The following is a 21335-nucleotide window of genomic DNA, read 5'->3' on the forward strand; positions in this document are numbered from 1 at the left end:
TGGGAACACAGGACAGACACTGCTCTATGTTATCTTATTCATTCACATGGGAACACAGGACAGACACTGCTCTATGTTATTTTATTCATTCACATGGGAACACAGGACAGACACTGCTCAAGGTGAATGAGACAGATTAAAGAATGTAAGCTGAGCCATTCAGCAGCAAGGATGAGGGAGTTGAGTGGACAGAGGAGGTGAATATAATATTATGTGTTGCAGGTTGTGAATGCAGTGCAGTCATTCTTTTTCCTTCCTGAGAGTTTCCTTCTGTGTATCCACTTTGTCCACTCCATGCATCCTTTCCTTCCTCCCATCCATTATGCTACACAACGGGGAAATCAATGGAAGGCTTTTGTATGTAATATCAGAGGTGTTGAGCTACCAAGCAGCTTGTCGAGCGCTTGCCAAGTGGCTTAAGCACAAGAAAGTACTCCATTTGAAACCGTTGATAAGGAACGACGAGCTTAGCAAGCTGCTTGGTAACTGAACACCCCGGTTTTCGCAGGTGTTTGCAATGCTGATAAGTGACAATGCAGAAGGGTGTACTGTTTATACACCGCCCACAACTTCTTTTTTTTTCCAGGGAGTTTTCTCTTTTTCCAGGGAGTTTTATTTTTCAACTTGTATTCTTTAAAAAAAATTGACATTATATCGACGGTCGTCACAATAAAATAAAACAAATAATGGTCGTCTGTCCAATGGGTGGTGAGAGGGGCGGAGCTTAGCTCACGCGTGGACACTTTGACTTTCGCGTGCCGTTCGAATCTGCAATTTCCAAAGTGAATGAAAGTGGAAAAAAAAAATACAATGAGGGAACAGAACGAAGCAGCTGTCCACCGCCAATATACACTTTCACAGGATGCGGCAAGAAAAAGAATGAGTAAACTGAACGAAACTGCCGAGGAACGTCAACGGAGACTCGCACGGGACGCAGCGAGGAAAAGAACGAGGCGGGAGAACGAGACGGCCGAGGAACGTCAACACCGACTGGCGCAGGATGCGGCGCAACAACGATTCCGGCGGGAGAACGAGACGGCCGACGAACGTCAACACCTCCTCGCGCGGGAAGCGGCGAGAAAAAGAATGAAACGCGAGAACGAAACGCCCGGTGAACGTCAACGTCGACTCGCGCACGATGCTGCGCAACAACGACTTCGGAAGGTAAATGTGCGTCGAGAAAACATAGTGCAACCAGCAGCCGTGATGGTGATGACGTCATCGTCACTCCGTAACATTTTATTCCCACAGGATTCATGTTGTGCACCTCCCATTGGAGGGGCTTTCAGTACCCGTGATGCATCGCTCGGGCGCCATTTTGGTTGGCAATCGAAACGAGGCCAAAATATGTAACCTTCAGTTGTATTTCGTGACAATGACGAGGTAAACGTGCTGCATTTGTGGAGCTGCTGAAACTGCCTTTGCCCGGGAAGTGAGTACAACCAACATCACATGGGATATCTCAGAAAACCCCGACGAGATAACACGACCGTTTGGACTCGAGCGTCGTCGATTTGCGGTGCGCGGCGGCATTCTTTTTCTCAGTTCGAGAGTTCAGAGAACACCTTAACCACACGCAGACATGTAGGGAGGGTATTTGCGAGCGGCAAATAAGATTTTAAAAGCTGCAGAAACAAGCTCAAATGAGCTAAGATCCTCCTCGTCTTAATGATGACGTCATAAAAACGAATGTGACGTCATTGTGATGCATCAGGTTTGCGATAAATTATATCTGTGCTAACGTCCGGCTTGATTCCCGCAAACAAAATTCAAATGGCTTGCCTAGTTTCGGAGGTAATGGTATGGGGCTAAGCGCATGCAAGTGGTTTTTTTTAGTTTTTTTATTTTAGTGCATACCCTGACTTGAGTGGCATTTTTGAAAGTCACAAAGACTACTACTGGTCATGAAATTTGGTTCATTGCACAGACAGTGTTCCATAGGACCTTAAAATATATAGGTTCATGGGTCGATGATGTATATTACTGAATCTACAGGATTTTTATTGAATATACATGCCCAGTGTTGGCCTTTTTTCTTGTTTCACCTTAAAATTTATGTTAATATTTTGGCACACTCCTTTCTTTGTTCCACCATCAGATTTTTATTACTGCATGAAATGAAACAAGCTTTGACATATGGTGGAAAATCTGATGGTGGAACAAAAAAAGAGGCCGTGCCAAAATATTAATATCGATGATGATATTGTCTTCCTTAAGAGGCCCCTCAAAATTCGTTTTGATGATTATGGTAGTTAAACAGTGCATGTTCTCCATTTGCAAAATGGGAGGAAATATTGCACGAAAAAGAAATAAAAATGTTTCCCATTTTTTTAGAGGACCACTAAGATGAGTTCGTAAAACCTTTTGTCGAGTATGTTATTATTAATCACTATATGCCATAGTAAATTGCTCATGTTATTGAGCTGTCAATAAGCTACCAATCATAGACATATAATAAACTCACTTGAGTATTCATATCTCTATTTCAATGCGTAATATCAAGCGGTACCTTCATGATGACCTAATAAAACCGGTCTCTATGTCCGTCCGTCCGTATATCTGTTCACAATCAAACCGATCGTGATGCATTTTAAGGCTTTCCGAGAGCTTTGGAGAGATTACCTACACTCCCGCACGGTGCTGTTTTTATTATTCTTTCTGCTCTTCATTAGAACATAGATCGTGGATGGATGCGCAGATCCCAGGAGAACAACTATAGCTGTACAGAACAATTCATATTATCGATGGATAAAAATGATATTTATTTGATATTATAATAAATTGTTTATTTAAAATATCTTCAAATTTTGTGAGTTTTCAGTTTATTGTGAAATATTAGGTCCTCGGTTCTCCGCATAGTGGGGTACAGGCTTAAGTCGTACTTCTGTTTACTACCGTAGAAAATCACAGAACCATCCGATCAACTTGCTGTTAACAGTTTCAGAATCGGCTAAAATCTACAAGATATGAATATGTAGACGAAACTGATCCGGCCTTTTGGATCACTTTAAAGTAGGGTGCTCTGTAATTTTAATGCGCTCTATGGATCCTCCGGAACTCACGAATGGTACACGTTGTGTAGTCACTAAACTACGTGGTAATGTCATCGAAGTGGAGCTACTGCGGGACAGTCGAAGGGGAAAACCTGAATGATAATCAATGGATAAAAATGATATAATATATTGTTTAAAATACATTCATGCTATGTCTTTTACCATATGTTGCCAGTGACGCCCGTCCAAGACGGGCACCTTTACTAGTATGACACATATATTAAACCATGCAAGAATACAACATAATATGGAATAGGCAAAGCCTAGAAATGAACATAGAATTCTTCTTGCATTCGCTTATGACTTTACCTATAACGTGTTCACAACTGTATACTTGCCAACTATACCGTGGTACGTGTAAGCACCGCACAGCTGATGATTTTGACGCAATTTCCGGTTACTTCGGCCTGGATTCGGGATCAGCGATCAAATAATGTAAATCACGATTAAAAATTATTTTTTGTTGATGTGGGAGATATCTTTATTAAAATTAACTTTGGGAAAAAAATAATTGAATAAATAAACAATCACTTCTGGTCAAGAATAAAAGAAAATATAAGTTCCGGAAAGAGTTTCAAAATCACTCCCGGTAATGTTAAATGCAAAATAAATAAACACTTCCTGTGATGAAAAAAATCACTTTCAGAAGAATAAAATTAACTTTGGGAAAAAAATTATTGAATAAATAAATAAACACTTCCGGTCATGATCTCCCGGCATGCATCATTCCCCATGAGAAAAACCGTAAACAAAACAAAAATGGAAGCAAAATTGTCATAGCCAACGACACGGATTTACAATTGGCAGGGTATTGTGTTGTTTTTGTTGTTTCCTATTCTCTCATGTGCACGCGTTAAGTAATATTCACAAGATAGAAATAAAACCCAATCGTGTGTATACACCGCACAGCGTTTAACAACAACCGGAAGCAAAAAGTCATAGCTAACGACACGATTCCAAATAGCCAGGGCTATTGTGTTGTTGTTGTTTCCTATTCTCTCACGTGCACACGTTAAGTATTAAGCTCACTTCGTTTGCTATAAAACATTCGATATGAAATTTCTCATCTAATCAAAAGGTTGTCACCCACCGTCTGAGAAAATCAGCATTTATGTCGGTCAGTGGTGGATTCGCATGATATATGCACATTCTGGCATATTTTTTATTTTTTCTTGTTTTATTGCCCTTTTAGAGCCTGGGACTATGAAATTCCCGAACAAAATGAATAGTTTATCAATAACTGATATTTACGTGTCTTATATTATTCAACTTATTTCCAATAATCAATGTAAAAAAAAAATTGAGATGATCCGGGTGGATACTTAATAACAGCGGCTTGACCGAACTTTCCAACTCAAATGTCCGACTGCACGTCACGTTTAAAAAAATGCTTTTATTCTTCTGTGTATCAGGTTATTTTCACTAAAATTTATTTACAAATGGGGCACAGTGATATAGATATAATAGTATAAAAAATATTAAAACATTCATGGCTTTGGTTTAGAGTAATTTTGCATTTTTGTCCGACTGCACGTCACACTTTTTCGAATTTGATTAAAAAATGAATTTTCTTAAAAAAAAATTTACATTTTTTTCCAGGTATTTAAAATTTTTAAAAATAAATTTAGAAGGCAGTTAAAACAGTTTTGGAGAATTTAGAAAGCTTTTTGTTACTCCCAGAATTGATTGAATTGAAAATTTACGTCCAAGAATTTGTTCGATAAATCTCTCTTTTAGTGCTTTTTCAGCATCTGACGGTCACTGAATATACACACACACACACACACACACACACACACACACACACACACACACACACACACACACACACACACACACACACACACACACACACACACACACACACACACACACACACACACACACACACACACACACACACACACACACACACACAAACATATCCAGGCCATTTTCCCCGCTAAAGCAGGGGTTAGCCTTGCGGGCCCCATGACAATCTTCTCCACTTTACCCTGTTTTCTGCATCTCCCCTTCTTAATCCCCTTGCCCACATTTCCTCTTCCACCACATTTAGCCAAGTTTTTCTCAGTCTTCCCCGTCCTCTACTTCCAACTACACTCATTTCCAACACTCCTCTCACCCAGTCACTTTCATCCTTCCTCAACACATGACCCAACCATCTCAACCTGTTTCTCTTCACAACCTCCATCACAGACTCTATTCCCATCATCTTCCGCAAGTCATCATTTGTCTTTCTCTCTCTCAACGATACTCCACACATCCACCGAACCATTCGCATTTCCACCCTTTCCAGCCTTTGTTGCTGCTCCATGTTCAGTACCCATGTCTCGCTCCCATAAATCATCGTACTCCTCACACATGAAGCATACACCTTTCCCTTCAGCTTCAACGACACTCCCCTCTTTGTCAGCACGCCACTCAGTTCCCGAAACTTCTTCCATGCACATCTCACTCTAGCAACCGTCGAAGAGTCTGATCCACCTTCTCCATTCAGCATGTTTCTGAGATAGCAAAATGTTTTCACCCCTTCCAGCTTCACACCATCTCCAAGATCCAACTCAACAATTCCTTCATCTGCTGCTCCCTCGATGCACACCTTACACTTGAATGTAGCTGCCACACTGGTTAATGACCCTCTCACCCCACTACATTTTCGATGAACCCATTCAGCACACATTGTACACTGAATGGAGTTCACTCCGACACCCTTCCTGCACACAGCACACGGCCACTTCCCAGTCCTTTCCACCTCACCACATGCTTTACCACTTGCCATCACCTTCGTCTTTCCGATATTCACCTTCAAACCTTTTGTCTCCATACATTCCTTCCACTTGTTCATCTTCTCCTTCAGTCCATCCATACTCTCTGCAATCAACACCAGATCATCTGCATACAGCAGCTCCCACGGTAAACCCTCCTTTACCCTCCGAGCTAGCACCTCCATCACAACTACAAATAGAAGTGGACTTGGTACCGACCCCTGGTGCACTCCTACCCTCACCTCAAACTCACCACTGTTCCCATCCTTCGTCCTTACAGCTGTGCGTGCTCTCCCGTACATGGCCATCACTACTCTGATCAACCATTCCTCCACTCCTAACTTTCTCAATGCCCATGCCATTACTTCGCGTGGGACCCTATCAAATGCTTTCTCCAGATCAACAAACCCAAAAAACAACTTCTTCCTCTTCTTCCTCTTCTCCATATACTTCTCCTGCAACTGCCTTACAATAAAAATTTCATCTGTCGTTCCTCTTCCTGGCATAAATCCAAACTGCATTTCGTCAATCTTTACCTTCTTCCTTATCCTCTTCTCCAACACCCTTTCCAATACCTTCATTCCATGCTCCAATAACTTTATTGCTCTGTAGGAGCCACAGTCCAGAGGGTCACCTTTCCCCTTGTACAGAGGGACGAGGGTACTCAGTTCCCAATCCACTGGAATGCGGCCTTCTTTCACCACCAGATTACAGATCTGTCATTCTCTTCACACCCCAACTTCCCGCTGCCTTCAACATATCTCCCACAACTCCCGTCGGCCCTCCTGCTTTTCTACTCTTCATTGCTCTTGTAGCTTCCTCAACTTCCTTCTCAGTTATCTTCTCTGCTGGTCCTAAAACTGGGTTACTCTCGATGTTTCTATCCCATTCATTTTCTACATTCAGCAGCCTTTCCATATATCTCTTCCATCTTCCTTTAATTCCATCTGAGTCCACAACGATTTGTCCCACTTCATCCTTCAAGCAACTCATCCCCGTCACATCAAATCTCTCTCTCGCTATCTGCTTTGCAATCCTGAATACCGCTCTCTTACCCTCCTCCGAATCCAAGCGTTCTCCGAACATTTTCCTCTGGGCCTCCTGCGCCTTTGCAACCTCTTTCTTTGCAGCCTTCTTGGCTTCCACATAACTTTCATGTGCTGCCTCTTCTTCCACCGTATCCTTTGCCTTTTGCCATTCCTTGAACTTCTTCCTCTTCTCTTCAATCGTCTTTCCAACTTCATCACCCCACCACCATGTTTCCGAGTGCTTCTGTGGTCCTTTTGTCCATCCACATACCTCACCAACGGCTCCCAATAGACTATCTTTCATTGACATCCAACCACTTTCAAGCTCAACCACATAATCTTCAACCATACTCAGCCTCTCTCTTAATGCTTCCTTCACTGTCACCTCTTTCAACCTCCACACCTTCATCCTCGGTTGGTACTTCACCCGCCGAATTCTCCGCGCACCTTTCACCCTTATATCGCAGACAACTAGGTGGTGCTGCGAAACAGTCTCCTCCCGTGGGATCACCTTTGTGTCCCGGAGGTTTCCCCTATCTCGCTGACGCACCATCAGGTAGTCAATGGTTGTCGTCAACCCACCTGACGTGTATGTTATAAGCTTATTATCCGCTTTCTGGAATTGAGTATTACAGATCAACAAATCAGCTCCATCAGCAAACTCCAAGATCCTTTCACCTTCTCCATTTCTCACACCATATCCATAACCCCCATGGACTCCCTCAAAACCGTCTGGACTCCTTCCCACATGTCCATTCAAGTCTCCTCCAACCACAACAACTTCCTCATCTTTCACATTTTCCATCAACTTCTCCATCGCACACCAGAACATGTTCTTCTCTTCATCGCTTCGACCGACCTGCGGGCATATCCCGCGATGACGTTCACCAAGAGATTTCCGATCACAATTCTCACCATCATCAACCTTTCACTCACTACACTGTCTACAAACTCCTCAGAAAACATGACACCAACACCATGCACGCCTTCCGGGCACCCTTGCCACATAAACTTGTACTTCTGCCCCTGCCTTCCCTTCACCATTCTCACACCACTTCCCTTCCACCGTGTCTCCTGCACACAACATATGACCACTCTTCTTCTGACCAATGTTTAAACCACTTCTCCAGATCTCCCTGTCATTGTCCCTACATTCCATATACCAAACCTCAGAAACCGATCTCCACGTGGGGCATCAGACGATTGGTCATCATAAATGGAAAAATTTCCTCCCTTGCTTCGATCGGGTTCCCCACCTTGAGTTTTAACGAGAGGGGGTGAGGACCCCCACGGGGTACTTCGGGCTGTACCCTGCCCATCAGTTGTACTCATCATGGTTTCCTTTTGAGGCGATGTTTTTTATGGCCGGATGCCCTTCCTGACGCCAACCCTTTTTGTCGCCTTTTACGACACGCAGGGATACGGTGTACCTATTCTGACCGGGGTACACACCGGGGGGTCACTGACTGGAGCAGTAATAAAAAAATAGGTATGTATTATTTCTTAATAATCCCAGAAATTGGTATTTTGATTATTAGATTAGTTGCTAGAATAAGTTACATACTATGACTCATTTATTTTGTCAAAAAAGAAAAATAAGGTAATTTCATTGAAAACTCGCAAAACCATCAGAATAGTTACCCCTTCTTCAAAGTATCATATTTCGGTATATATATATGTAATTAAGCTATACGGTTTTTTTTGTTATGAACTCAGACTTACACTTTCAGGAAAATGTAGTGAGAAGGCAATGTAACAAACTTCATTTTTTGATATTTTTTGAAACAGAGTGGTAACCACTTACATGTGCTTCGCCATAGGCGATTTCCATTATCGGCGATATTATGACGTCAACTTTTTTTTCTCGGAATAATTTTCAAAATCGGAGGTGGTTACTGCCTGCGCGTGGGGCTTTCTGCATATTCATGGCAAGTTTCACGAAGATCCGATGAAAACTCTGGGTTGTGAAACAAAAAAAAGTCAAAAAATAGGAATGACGTCATAAAAATTGATATGACGTCATAGTGATGTATCATATGTGCGCTAATTCATCTCTGCTCATGCCCCGTTCGATTGCCGCAAACAGAATTCAAAAAGCTTGCCTAGTTTCGGAGAATTTTTTTAGGCGGTTTCCATTAGCAGTGATATTTTGACGTCACAACTTTTTTTTCTAGGAGGAATTTTCAAAATCGGAGATGGTTACTGCCTGTGCAGGGTGTTTTTTTACATATATACGCCAAGTTTTAGGAAGTTTCGATGAAAACTGTAGGCTGTGAAACAAAAAAAGTCCACAAGAAGAAGACAAAGAACAACAACGTGAGTAAGACTTAGAGATCCTCCATGAGGATCTAAAAAATATATATATTTTTTTGCAAAGTTTACCACCATTGATCTTTTACACCACCTTATTTAACAAGTTACATGAGTTCGTGCATATTGTTTGTGTCCTTTATGGAGTCGCAAAAAACAGTAGGGTTCCTCTGGAATTATTTTCACTTTTATTTCACTGCCAAACAGGTAGACTAAAAAGACAAGGGAAAAAAAAACATAAAATGTCATAGCCCCAATTGTTTTCGTAATTTTGCTGGATGGAGCGAGAGGGCTAGCCCATATTTATGTTCCACTCAAATGGCAGCCAGTCTTTATCTATTTGCTGATGACTCCACCCTCTGCCATGACATCCCTCATCCTTCAGGCAGGCTGCAGCCTCTTCCCTCTTTCCCTCTTTTTAGACCTTGAAGAAAATCACAAGCTGGTGAAACACGTCAGAAAAGGTTTTTCCTTGGCACACCTGAACTCCTATCCACCCCTAAGGCTTTCATCTGCAGCTTGATGGAGCACTGCTCTCTCCTCTGGGCCGGCTTCCCTGCCTCACATCTTGCTTAGCTCGATGCCATGGAAACCATGGTCTTCAAGATCATTGGAATATCCTGTGTCGAAACTGAGTCTATGGGCCTGTCACTTTCCCATCACAGACAGGTCAGTGGTCTCTCTGTCTTCTACCCCCTCCTTTTGGTGTTGCAACCTCTGCTCTTTCGGTGCTTTGTCCACCCGTCCCAAACCTCCCCCCCCCCACACCAGGTTTTTGCAGGGCTCACATTGTCTGCTCACCATTAACCCCCTTCTGGTGAAACTACCTCAATCCAGGATCACTGCTCATCGCGACTCGTTAGTTTCCTTTTTTTCCCCCATCTGTGTAATCAACTTCCACATTCTCTTCAATCTCATCCTTTCCTCCAGGTCTTCATGAGAGCTGTTCCCCACCATCTCAGATCATCCCCAATCTAAAACCATGATATTTTCTGCCCTCGTTAAACCCCCACCCCCCCCCCGCAAAAAACCTCTCCCCCTTCCAAATTTCTAGTTTTCCCTCCTGAGAATTTCCTTCTGTATCCATATTGCCCACCCTGCATCCTCTTCTGCCTCCCCCCCCCACCCTATTCCTCCCCACACCCATTGTTTGTCCAAGTCTCCCTCTATGTTGTCTTTCAACTCTGTTGTTGGTGTTTGTCTCCTCTTTCTACTGTTTATTTTGGCCTGTTGCATCTTGATCCATCCAGTGTACAAGCTCTTCCACAAGCTTTGACTAGTATACAGTTCAGAAAAATTTAATTTTTAATAAAAAAAATTTCAGGTTTCTCATCGGTCTTATGTGGAATATTTGTGCTGCAGCACATTGCCCATGATGGCCTGCCAAGAAGGGCACTCCCACCCAGAGCGTGGAAGTGTCTGTCTGTCTCTGTCTGTCTGTCTGTCTGTGTTTGTGTCACTGGTTGTTATTCTCATATGTGGGTTTCAGAAGGTGGATCAGAGTCCTCCCATGTGTCGAAGTATCCACCTCCATTTCAGTGAAGGGTGGTCACGAATCGTGGACCAAGGTGTGAAGTTTTGTTCCGAGGGCTCTTTTGAGGATCGCACGGAGCCCCAGACAGCTTCCAACTGCAGTTTGTCTGTAGTAATATTCTCAGGGATGGTTTGTAAGATCTTTGTGAGGTTCTTCTTTTCATTCCCATTGCTCCAATGATCACTGGTATGATTTCGGCACTCTACAGGTTCCAAGGTCTTTTCACCTAATTTTTGAGATCTTGGTATTCGGTCATTTTCTTGATTTCTGCATTGTTTAGGCCAAAATCGCTCAGTAATGACACCTAAATTAACAATGCCTTATTTTCCTTTTTTGTATTTCAGTACTATATTCGGTCGCAATGCTTTGTTTTCTATGTTCACGCTCCATGTGATCACCAAGTCATACTTGAGCATTACTTCCTTGTCTTCAGTGATTGCTGTTGGTTCATGTTTCCATGAGTTTTCTGAAACTGGAATATTGGAATTTCTGCAGATGTGCAAGTGGATTACTCCACATACTTGTTGTGTCTGTGTGTACAGCTGTTCTGACATGAGTTTTTTTTTTTTACATCCCAATAGGAGGTGGTTCATACTTTGTTTCTACCTGGTCTGTCGCTGTGTGTGTGTCGCTGGTTGTTATCTTCATATGCGGGTTTCAGAAGGTGGAACGGAGTCCTCCCAGGTGTCGAAGTATCCACTTCCGTTTCATTAAGTTCTTGTAGAACCTACACTTGCCCGATTGACTCAGTCCTTCCATCTTCTTAAAGCCGTTGGTATAGTTCCTTGGTCTTGGGCATTCATAATGATTTGTTCTCCATCCCAGTTGAGCTGACCTCTAAGCCATTCCAAAGAGCCGCCTTTGTCTATTCCCAATCTGTCCCACTACTAATTTTTTATAACCTCCTGATCTTTCGTCATATTCCTAGTTGTCGGTGTATATTTGTTGATATTTCGTTTTATAGTTTTCTTTTGTCTTTTTTTGCAATTGTTGGGGCTGTCTTCATCGTTTCGGTTTCTTGTGTGACATCTTCCAATTCGCACTTGTCTGGAAATTTTTTTGCAAGGTGGGTTAGGGATACCTTCTCCGGCTTGCTGTCTTCGTGTTTGCATACAAGTTGGATTCGGTAGTCTGTTGGATTTTTCACGTATTCAGCCAATCCTACAGTTGTCATTCTGTGCACTTGGTTGAGCTCAATCAGGCCGCGACCTCCTCGTCTCGGTAGGTACGTTTTCGGAATGCATTGATTTTTTGTGAAACATTTGGTAGATAGTTAGGAGTTTCCTTGTTTTGACATCTACTTTATTGATTTCTGATTGTGGCCAGTTTAAGATTCCGCAGCTGTACTGGAACACTGGTATTACGAGTTGGTTTATAGTTTTGATTTTGTTCCTTGGAATAAGGTGTTTTCAGGATCAGCTTCGTTCTACGCAGGTATTCTTTTGTAAATTTTTTGTGCATTTGTTTGTGACATTTGGTGGCCTCCTTCTTCTCTGAGTTATTTGTATGATGCTTCATTGTCTCGTTCCTGGACTGTTGTATTTGTGTCAATTCTTATGTTGTCTGTTTTTGTTGGTCTACCTTGTATGAAGGTGCACTCGGCAAACTTATCTCGGCCAAATTCCAGTTGAATGTTGTCAGAGTACCATTTCACTAATTTGAGTTGTTCTGTCAATTTTTCGTCGTTTGGTGCAAAGAGTTTTAAATCATCCATGCAAAGTAGATTTGTCACCTTCCTTGTTTCTTTGGACATTGTGTGTGTGCGTGCGTGCGTAAACTTTTTTTGTGTTTTTTTTTTTAAAATACCATTTGAGCTTTTGTCAAATTTTCAACAAACCTGTATTATGAGAATATGGAGAACTAGAAGGGCACTCTTCGACATCGTAACGGCGCCAGGTATACCTCCGCCCACATTATTACATCATTATACATACTTGTACCAATTTTTATTGAAATCCCTGAATCCAGATTCAAATTATTAAATAATTGTGGCTGCCAGAGCATGCGTCCGATCAGGTTGAAATTTAAAACATACATTCCCCATGACCACTCGATCATAATTGTCACGTTTCACGTCGATTGATGAAGCGGTTCAACAGAAAGAATTTCTTTAAAATTTTTGTTCAATCCAATATGGCTGCCAGACTATGTGACCTATTAATTATTAATGAACACACTGGTATCCCCAAGGCTTGGGGAACATGTGGGTGAAGTTTCCCCTCGATCTGTCGAGCTGTTCGAGAGAAGAATATTTTACAATGTTTATTCTTCACAAAAATCATAGCTGTCAAGCCACGTGACCGATGACATCATCGGTGGAGAACTTTTTGCTCCTCATGGATAGGCAATCATAACCTGTAAAGTTGTGCCTCGATCTGTTCAGCCATCTTGGAGAAGAGGATTTTTAAAGGTTTTTATGTCATCAATTCCACCCGCCCCCTCCCCCCATACAATTTAGACAGAGATGACCCTCAAAATTTTTCATAGTGATCAGATAAAGTGTTCGACAATGCAATGTTGATATCATAACGAAGCCACCATTGACATCATCAAACAAATCACACTTGTTTCCCATGGGGAGTACTTGACGTGTGCCAAGTTTCATTTTTTTCCACCGAGCGGTTTCAGAAATACAGAGGTCCAAAGCTTTTCCTTTTTTCCAACATGGCTGCCACACCACGTGACTGACGTCATAATTATCACTAAAACATTCTACATTGCATAGTCACAGTGTCACACCTTTGAAAATTTTGTATCCATTAGATAAGCGGTTGTTGCAGAGAAAACGGAGAGAATTAGCACGGACGTACGGACATAAGTACGGACAGTCAACCCTCAAACATAATGTCTCTGGTGACTTGGTCAGTGGAGGCATCCTTATTATATAATTCACGGACCAGTGTTTGTTTGTTTGTCGCGTTACTCATCCTACAGTTCTGTGCCAATTGCATTCAGACTTGCAACAGAGGATCAGCATGACTCCAATTAATGTATTGGGATGCAGGACCAGGTTCATCGTAAGTAGTTGTTGTTTCAAACGGAATGTTTAATCGGCCACCGTTTGATTTTATTTGTGGACATGTCCCCATGTACCGAATGTGCAGTTTTATGTTAAATGTAACTCGGCCCTTTTTACCCACGCCAGAGGGCATGCCATTTCTGTCCATTTTATCTGTCTGTCTGTCTAACCACACTTAATGTGCTCACATCGGCTTTAAACGCCACCTTGTGGGAGCCATTATTACTCGTTATCTTTTTTTTTTTTTCCAACCGAGTACCGTACATTTATAAAGTGCAGTATGTGCAATTACAATGTGACTTTGTCTCTAAAGTATGTACAATTTGAATGCAAGTCCATACTCTAAAAAATACGTGTCTCCAGAAAATACACATGATTAGAGCATGAATCTCCACAATAAAACCAGAGGTCTGTTTGTCCATTACATGAACATCGACCTTCGTCATCAATACATCGTCTACACACACAAACAAGTCCACATGGGGGGGGGGGGGTCTGCAATCTCTGATTGCTCTTTCTTGTTTTGGAGTTTTATTTGTACCAGAGTTTCATGTCTAGGTCTCCACGTTCTCCGCACAGGCCCATGTACATACAGTGCCCTCAGAAAGTATTCACACCCCTCGACGTTTTCCACATTTTATTGTTACAGCCTGAATTTAAAATGGATTAAATTTAGATTTTTTTTTTTGTCACCGATATACACAAAATATCCCATAATGACAAAGTGAAAACATTTTTTTTTTTTAGAATATTTTACAAATTAATAATAAATGAAAATGCTGAAATATCTTGCGTCAATAAGTATTCAACTCCCTGAGTCAATACTTTGTAAAAGTGACTTTGGCAGTGATTACAGCTTCGAGTCTTCTTGGTTATGTCTGTATCAGCTTTGCACACTTGGATTTGGGGATTTTTCTCCCGTTCTTCCTTGCAGACTTGCTCAAGCTCTGTCAACTTGGATGGGGAGTGTCGGTGAACAGCAATCTTCAAGTCTTTCCACAGATTCTCAACGGGATTCAAGTCTGGACTTCGACTGGGCCACTCATGGACTTTCATGTTCATGTTCTGATGCCATTCCAGTGTTGCTTTGGCTGTATGCTTGTGGTCATTGTCCTGTTGGAATGTAAATCGTTGTCACAGTCTAAACTCTTTTGCACTCCGCAGCAGGTTCTCCTCAAGGATTTCCCAGTATTTGGCTCCATTCATTGTCCCCTCTATTCTTACAAGTCTCAGTCCCTGCCGCTGAAAAGCATCCCCATAGCATGATGCTGCCACCACCTTGCTTCACGGTAGGGATGGTATTCGATGGATGATGAGCCGTGCTCTGTTTCCCCCCGGACGTAGCGCTTTGCATTCAGGCTGAGTTCAATTTTCGTCTCATCAGACCACAGAATCTTTTGCCTCATGCTCTCAGTCTTTCACGTGCCTTTTTCTCAGGAGTGGCTTCCATCTGGCCACTCTCCCATAAAGCCTAGATTTGTGAAGTGCTGCAGAGATTGTTGTCCTTCAAGCAGGTTCTCCAATCTCAGCCAAGGAACTCTGTAGTTCTGTCAAAGTGGTCATTGGGTTCTTGGTCACACCGTAACCAAGGTCCTTCTTCCTCAGTTGTTCAGTTTGGTCGGACGGCCAGCTCTCGGAAGAATCTGGGTACTTGATATTCTTTCCATTTCCAAATGATGGAGCTCACTGTGCTCTTGGGAACTTTCAACACTCTAGAGATTGTTTATACCCTTCCCCAGATCCATTCCTCCTCACAATTCTATCTCGGAGCTCTATGGACAGTTCCTTGGACTTCATGGTCGAGTTTCTGCTCTGACATACACCATCAACTGTGGGACCTTGTATAGAAAGGCGTGTTTCTTTCGAAATCATGTCCAATCAATTGAATTGGCCACGAGTGGACTCCAATCAAGTTGTAGAGAGAGACATCTCAAGGATGATCAAAGGAAATTGGATGCACCTGATCTCAATTTGGAGCCTCATAGCAAAGGGGCGGAATACTTATTGACTCGGCACATTTCAGCTTTTCATTTTCAATTAATTTGTAAAAAATTCTAAAAACATGTTTTCACTTTGTCTTTCTCAGGTATTTTGTGTCGATCGGTGAGAAAAAATATTTAAATTTAATCCGTTTTAAATTCAGGCTGGAACAACAAAAGTGGAGGGGTTTGAATACTTTCTGAAGGCACTGTATGTCACGAGACCTTCCGAGTCGCCCCCCACCACCCCCCCCGCCAGAAATCTACACTGTACGACACCCGAAGGACCGTGCGTATGTATTAAATATACGTTCCTTCCCGCAGAAGTCTCAACGGATGTCAAATTGGGAAATATCAAACATTAAATATGAACCTGAGAACATTGCCAACCACAATGGCCCACTGCCGGAAAAGGAAGTGTTAAAATGACATTCTTCTTGATAAAACAATCAGGTTATTCAGTGTGAAGAACGTATCACGGCCGCAAGCTACCTATATTGATCGAACAACTCATTGTGACATGATAAATTTGTTGCAAACAAAGCAAAAGATATGCATAAAAAGGTGATTTATTTATTTACTTTGAATCTCGTCACATGTTCTTGACAGATAATGGGCGCAAGAGCTCGGGGTATCCTCGGTCCCATCCCTGGCTGGCTGGAGATCCGGAGTTTAACGGAGAGGTCTCTTCGAGCCGCGGTTACGGGTCTAGGGATCGAGATCCTCGGAGCTCTCTGTGCCCGAGCCGACCCCGCTTGGGTGAGGGTTCAACTCTGTTCCTTGGCCGCACAAAAGTTCACGTACATCATGTACGCCGAGCTCTGTCAGTACATGGAGTTGTGCTGTTCGGGGCTAGGATTGGAACGGACCGTCGTGCCGGTATATGGAAGCGACACTGAGGAAACGGGAGGACTCCGAGTCCTGCAAATCAAGGTTGAATACCACAGCTCAGTTGGTTCTGAAATTGAGGAAAGAGACCCGGAGGATGATGAGTTGTAGGAACTGCAGGCCAAGTCCATTTCAATATATAAATATCCAAGTCGTTTGAAGATTTGAGGAGGAAATATATTCCATTCGAATGCAAAGTCAGATGTAGGATTTGGGTGGTTGAAGATTTATAGATGAGAGATGCACACTTGATGCGAATCTTGTGGAATTAAAGAAAGAAGAATAAAGAAAGTGAGTCGGATGAACTATCCAAGCAGAGAAAGCAAGCTGCTTGACTGCAACTGCCTCCCCGTGCAGGATTCAGTGTATCGGAGTCGAGATGACAAAAGTATTCCCAGGTGGAGATGGTGGTCCATTTCTGTTATGAGAAGTCAGATTGAAGTCCCTGCCATTTGGCATGTGGGAACAACAATATTTTGGGTCATTGAGGTAACTCCATTACAATAGCTCGAGAGATATGGGCCTTGACAAGAACATGATCAGAAGGGGCAGAGAGATTGGATAAGAGAGATTGGACGGAAAGTTAGTCATTACTCGGTCCGGGAGGGAGGGGGTACCAGAAATCGGGGTTGGGAAGTTTACAGATTGGGTCAAACCTCCGGAGTCTTGGAAGACCTTTGTTGAGATACCATGGTTGATTGTTGCTGAACCAACACCCAGGCAGTTAGCACAGTGAGAGTTGAAATTGCAGCAGATTAGAAACAGAGTTGGGATGAGTGATTACGAGTTGATCCATGTTGGAGGATATAGAGGTGTATAGAGAATCGCCATCATAGCATGGATGGTACATCACATGACGGGTTTGTAAGAATGTTCGAACAATCAATCGGTGTTTGTTAGAATGGTGGGAATATGAATAGAATACGAGTTAGGGCAGATATCATAAAGATTGGGATTTGAGGGAGTGATGAGGCCTGGCACGCATCCTGATCCAGTGGTGACTTGCATCCTGCAGCTCCTCAGGCAGAGGCGAAGGGCACGTGGGCAGAGGCGAAGGGCACGTGGGCACAGGCCAAGCAAACTAAAGCTTGCCAAGATTCCTTTGGTTTGGCCAAAACTTTGGCTGTTCGTATAATGTAGTTGAAAGCACCAAATTCTTCCTGGATTGTTCTCAACGACCTATATTTGGGCAGCACAGTCTATGCGGAGTACTTCTCACTCCCGACAGGAGTCTCCTTGAACTTTCGTTTCAGCTGCGATATCATATCGCTCTCCGGATGATGAGCTTCATTGCTCCTACTTGAAGCCTGAACCCCCCCCCCCTCCGCCCTCCCCCTTCGCACCAGGGTGACGAGGTTTGAGGAAAGCAAAGTACGGAACACTCAGGCACGGGTCAAGGGGGCTGCCGGAGGTCGCATTTCCCTTTTTTGCAGCTGTAGACCCCGTTATGAATGTCCATGTTATTGTGGGAAGTGTGCTTTTGTATATTTTATTTTGTATGTTCATTTCCTTTAAATTGTATGATTTTGAATGTAAGTTTTTTTTTTTTTTTATATCACCAACATCTGTGTGAATAAATGCTTTAAAATAAAACTGAAATGTAAATTGCTGAAGTAAAGGATTATTGTTTGTGCAGTTTTGACGACTGTATTCCATGAACACTCTTTCCACAGACTTAAAAAAAACTTACGTGGTCAAGGCTCATGGAAGAGCTATGACGCAGAACAAATCGGGACGCAACATAACGGGAACAGCAGGGCGGAAGGAGAAAGTAGATGGAGACAGACAAACAAGGGATGCAGGTAACGATGAGGATTAGGGGAGAACAAGATGGATACATAAGCAAAATTTTTTTGGGTGGGGGGGGGGGGTTAATGGAAGCAGGAAATATCATGATTTTGGATGGGTGGAGATAAGAGATGGTGGTGACCAGCTGTCTTGAAGAACTGGCGGTGAGAATGAGATTGAAGAGAGGTTGGAAAGTGATTCCACAGTTAGGGGGGGAAAAAAAGAGGAAAGTGAGCAGTGACCTTGTATTTAGGTAGTTTCACCAGTAGGGGGTTGCTGGTGGACCATATCCATCCTACAGATACCGGGAAGGGGGAGGAGGGGGGCAGGGACAATGCACAGAGGACAGAAGGTGCATGACCAGAAATGAGGTGGAAGAAGACAGAGACCATCGGCCTGTCGACGATGGCGAAGTGATGGGCCCATGGACTTGGCTTCATTGCGAGAGATCCCAATGATATTGAAGGCCTTTGTTTCCACAGAATCAAGCTGAGCAAGATATAAGGCAGCGGAGCCACCCCAGAGGGGGGAGTAGTATTCCATCAAGCTGTGGATGAAAGCTTTGTCGGTGGATAGGAGCTTAAGTGTGCCAAGGAAGGACTTTGCACGACGGGGGATGCCCAATTGGTGCTGCCGAAGCAGTTTATAGTTGCATTATACATTATTATATTAATACGCGAAGCCATATTTTGCGGACGTATCTCCTCCGAAACTGCCAGACGGATTTTGCCACTTTCTGCATGCGGGTGCTCTGCGGTATAATGTACAGCATAGGCTTTGTGAGATCGTACCAGACGGACAGGTTTGGGGATTTTTGGTGATTTTCTAATTTTTACATTCGTTTGCACGGCGACGTGTGACATTACCGCTGAGAGGCGTAATGACGTCATGACATCATCGGTCATTCGCTGACGTCATTACGTCTGTCGTCGACAGACCGTCACCGCCGAGAGGCGTAATGCCACTCCGAGAAAACAGCGTCTGCAATGTAAAACCCTCTTCTGTACGTGCTCACCACCTCAGAAGGTGCATTTGACACAAAAAATGTAACAAACATTGTATATAAAGAAATTCAAGAATTACATTGTGAACACTGGATATATTGACGTCCTAACGAACCTCCACTTTAGAAACTTCGCGCGGAGCACGGGTTTGGCTCGTATATATTGTTACGGCCCGGGGTTCAAGGTCCGCCACAAGGGGAAGTGTTTGGGTTCCTCACAAACGTGTGGTCCTTAAGCCACCAGCTGAGGTTAACTCTGATCCGGCATGGTGCTCATCAAGTATTATCGCCGATTGGTTCATGCCCTTTATACATACTTGAAGACCACAAGGGGAAAACCGGTGATGTCACTTTTTATAAATTTCAGGGTTATTGCACCTGCCAATAGTTGGCAACATAAGGTTTCCTCTCACAATATTACTTTAACAAATATCCAGTGGTGTCATAATTTATATGGTATAAAGTTTAGCCGTGCAATGAAAAAACAAGTGTTGTCAAAGCTGAACAAGTAGAAACCCAGAGTTGTCAGTACTTTATTCCTGGTTATCTCCCTTTCATTCATGTTAACTATTCCACCATAATATTCAGAGTTGAGAAACTAAAAAATGAAAGGTTGTAAAACTTTCACAGCATAAACTCTGAGCACGACATTCGCCTATTTGGTTATATCATGGATCTATTATTTTTGATCACAGGTTTTGTGTTCTGCAAAGTATTAAAATTAAAGTTTTCACTCAGATAAGATTGGCTTTCTGCGTCATTCATGTTAACTGTTCCATCATAATATTCAGAGTTGAGAAACTAAAAAATGAAAGGTTGTAAAACTTTCACAGCATAAACTCTGAGCACTACAATAGCCTATTTGGTTATATCATGGGCTCCGTAGTTGGTGCATATCATGGTTCAAACCTTTATTGTGACTTTTATGGGACCCACGCCGTGGCTTAATGGTTAGCGCGTCTGAGTACCCATCCTCATTCGATGTACCCACCGCCCAATCAACCTGCTTAGGTATATGAGGGAGTCACATGAGGTGACCGGCTATCGCGGGGGTGGTTTATCCTTGGTTTTCTCCCGGTTTTCCATCATGTTAAGTAGTACGGAGTAAGAAATGGAGAATCTGTCGTCATATAAGCGAAATACCCTTGAGTATGGCGTTGAACACCAATCAAACAAAAAAACAATGACCGTTTAATGTTGAAAAAAATAATCTGTGATCACCAAAGTCATGTAATGTATGCTAATAACCAACAAGCATGAATTTGCGACACATCCTGGGTTAAAATTGCATGGCAATTATTAAACAAGGGAATAACCAGTGATGTCAGTTTGCAACATTGATTCGTTCTTTGTTCTTAAATTAAATAAAACAGAAGCTTGGCAAATGTGACATGCTTAATTTGATCGGCCAATGATCACTCTTCCTTTTACTGGAAAAGAAATCTATATGACAGTTATTAAACAGTCCACCAAAGTCTTGAAACTTTGTTTTTCAGCTTCTTCAAAATTGACTTATCCTGACATCTCTGGTTTTCCCCTTGTGGTCTTCACTTGTTTTATATTACCTGAGCGGAGCTGCCAAGTGCACACTGGCTGATGTGCAGAGCCAATCGGTGGGGTACAACTTCGCTGCTTGCAATACATAGACTACACTGGATCAATGGAGGAAAGAACAAATGACACAAATTTGAAAGAACAACCAACAATCTACTTACTTACACACACAGGTAAGCAATGCTGAAAAGCACATTATTTACTGGCAAAAGGCACAGAAGAGCAGTTTAAAATGCATCTTTTTGCTGTACCTGTTACTGTGCAGCCATCAATCGTTGCTGCATCTATTGCTGTTTGAATAGCAATCGAGCTTTGTCCGATTTACATCCCATGGCAGCTTTGATGGAGGCTTCGGCTGCTTCTGTTTTGGCCTTCAACAAGAGTGAAGACCTCAAAGAGTTGGACGAACCAGCG

General features: G+C 42.7%; 1 protein-coding gene across 2 annotated transcripts in view; it reads left to right on the forward strand.

Moving 5' to 3' along the window:
• Window positions 1-721: 721 nt before the first annotated feature.
• The window catches only part of LOC147033585 (uncharacterized), an 87103-nt gene continuing 66489 nt past the window's right edge, over window positions 722-21335 (forward strand). The window contains exons 1-3 of one of the 2 annotated variants that reach the window (XR_015051615.1): window positions 722-1164; window positions 1252-1432; window positions 16298-16584. Coding sequence is in view for 1 of the 2 variants with exons in the window: in XM_085856660.1 (XP_085712786.1) it covers window positions 787-1164 (378 nt within the window). In the remaining variant the exon portion in view is untranslated. Of the gene's footprint in view, window positions 1165-1251; window positions 1433-16297; window positions 16585-21335 lie in introns of those variants that run through there. The other variant, XM_085856660.1, reaches the window with a different exon arrangement.

This window comes from Eptatretus burgeri, chromosome 2 (genome assembly GCF_056783735.1).
Source record: "Eptatretus burgeri isolate ZD-2024b chromosome 2, Ebu_testis_v1, whole genome shotgun sequence".
Taxonomy (NCBI): domain Eukaryota; kingdom Metazoa; phylum Chordata; class Myxini; order Myxiniformes; family Myxinidae; genus Eptatretus; species Eptatretus burgeri.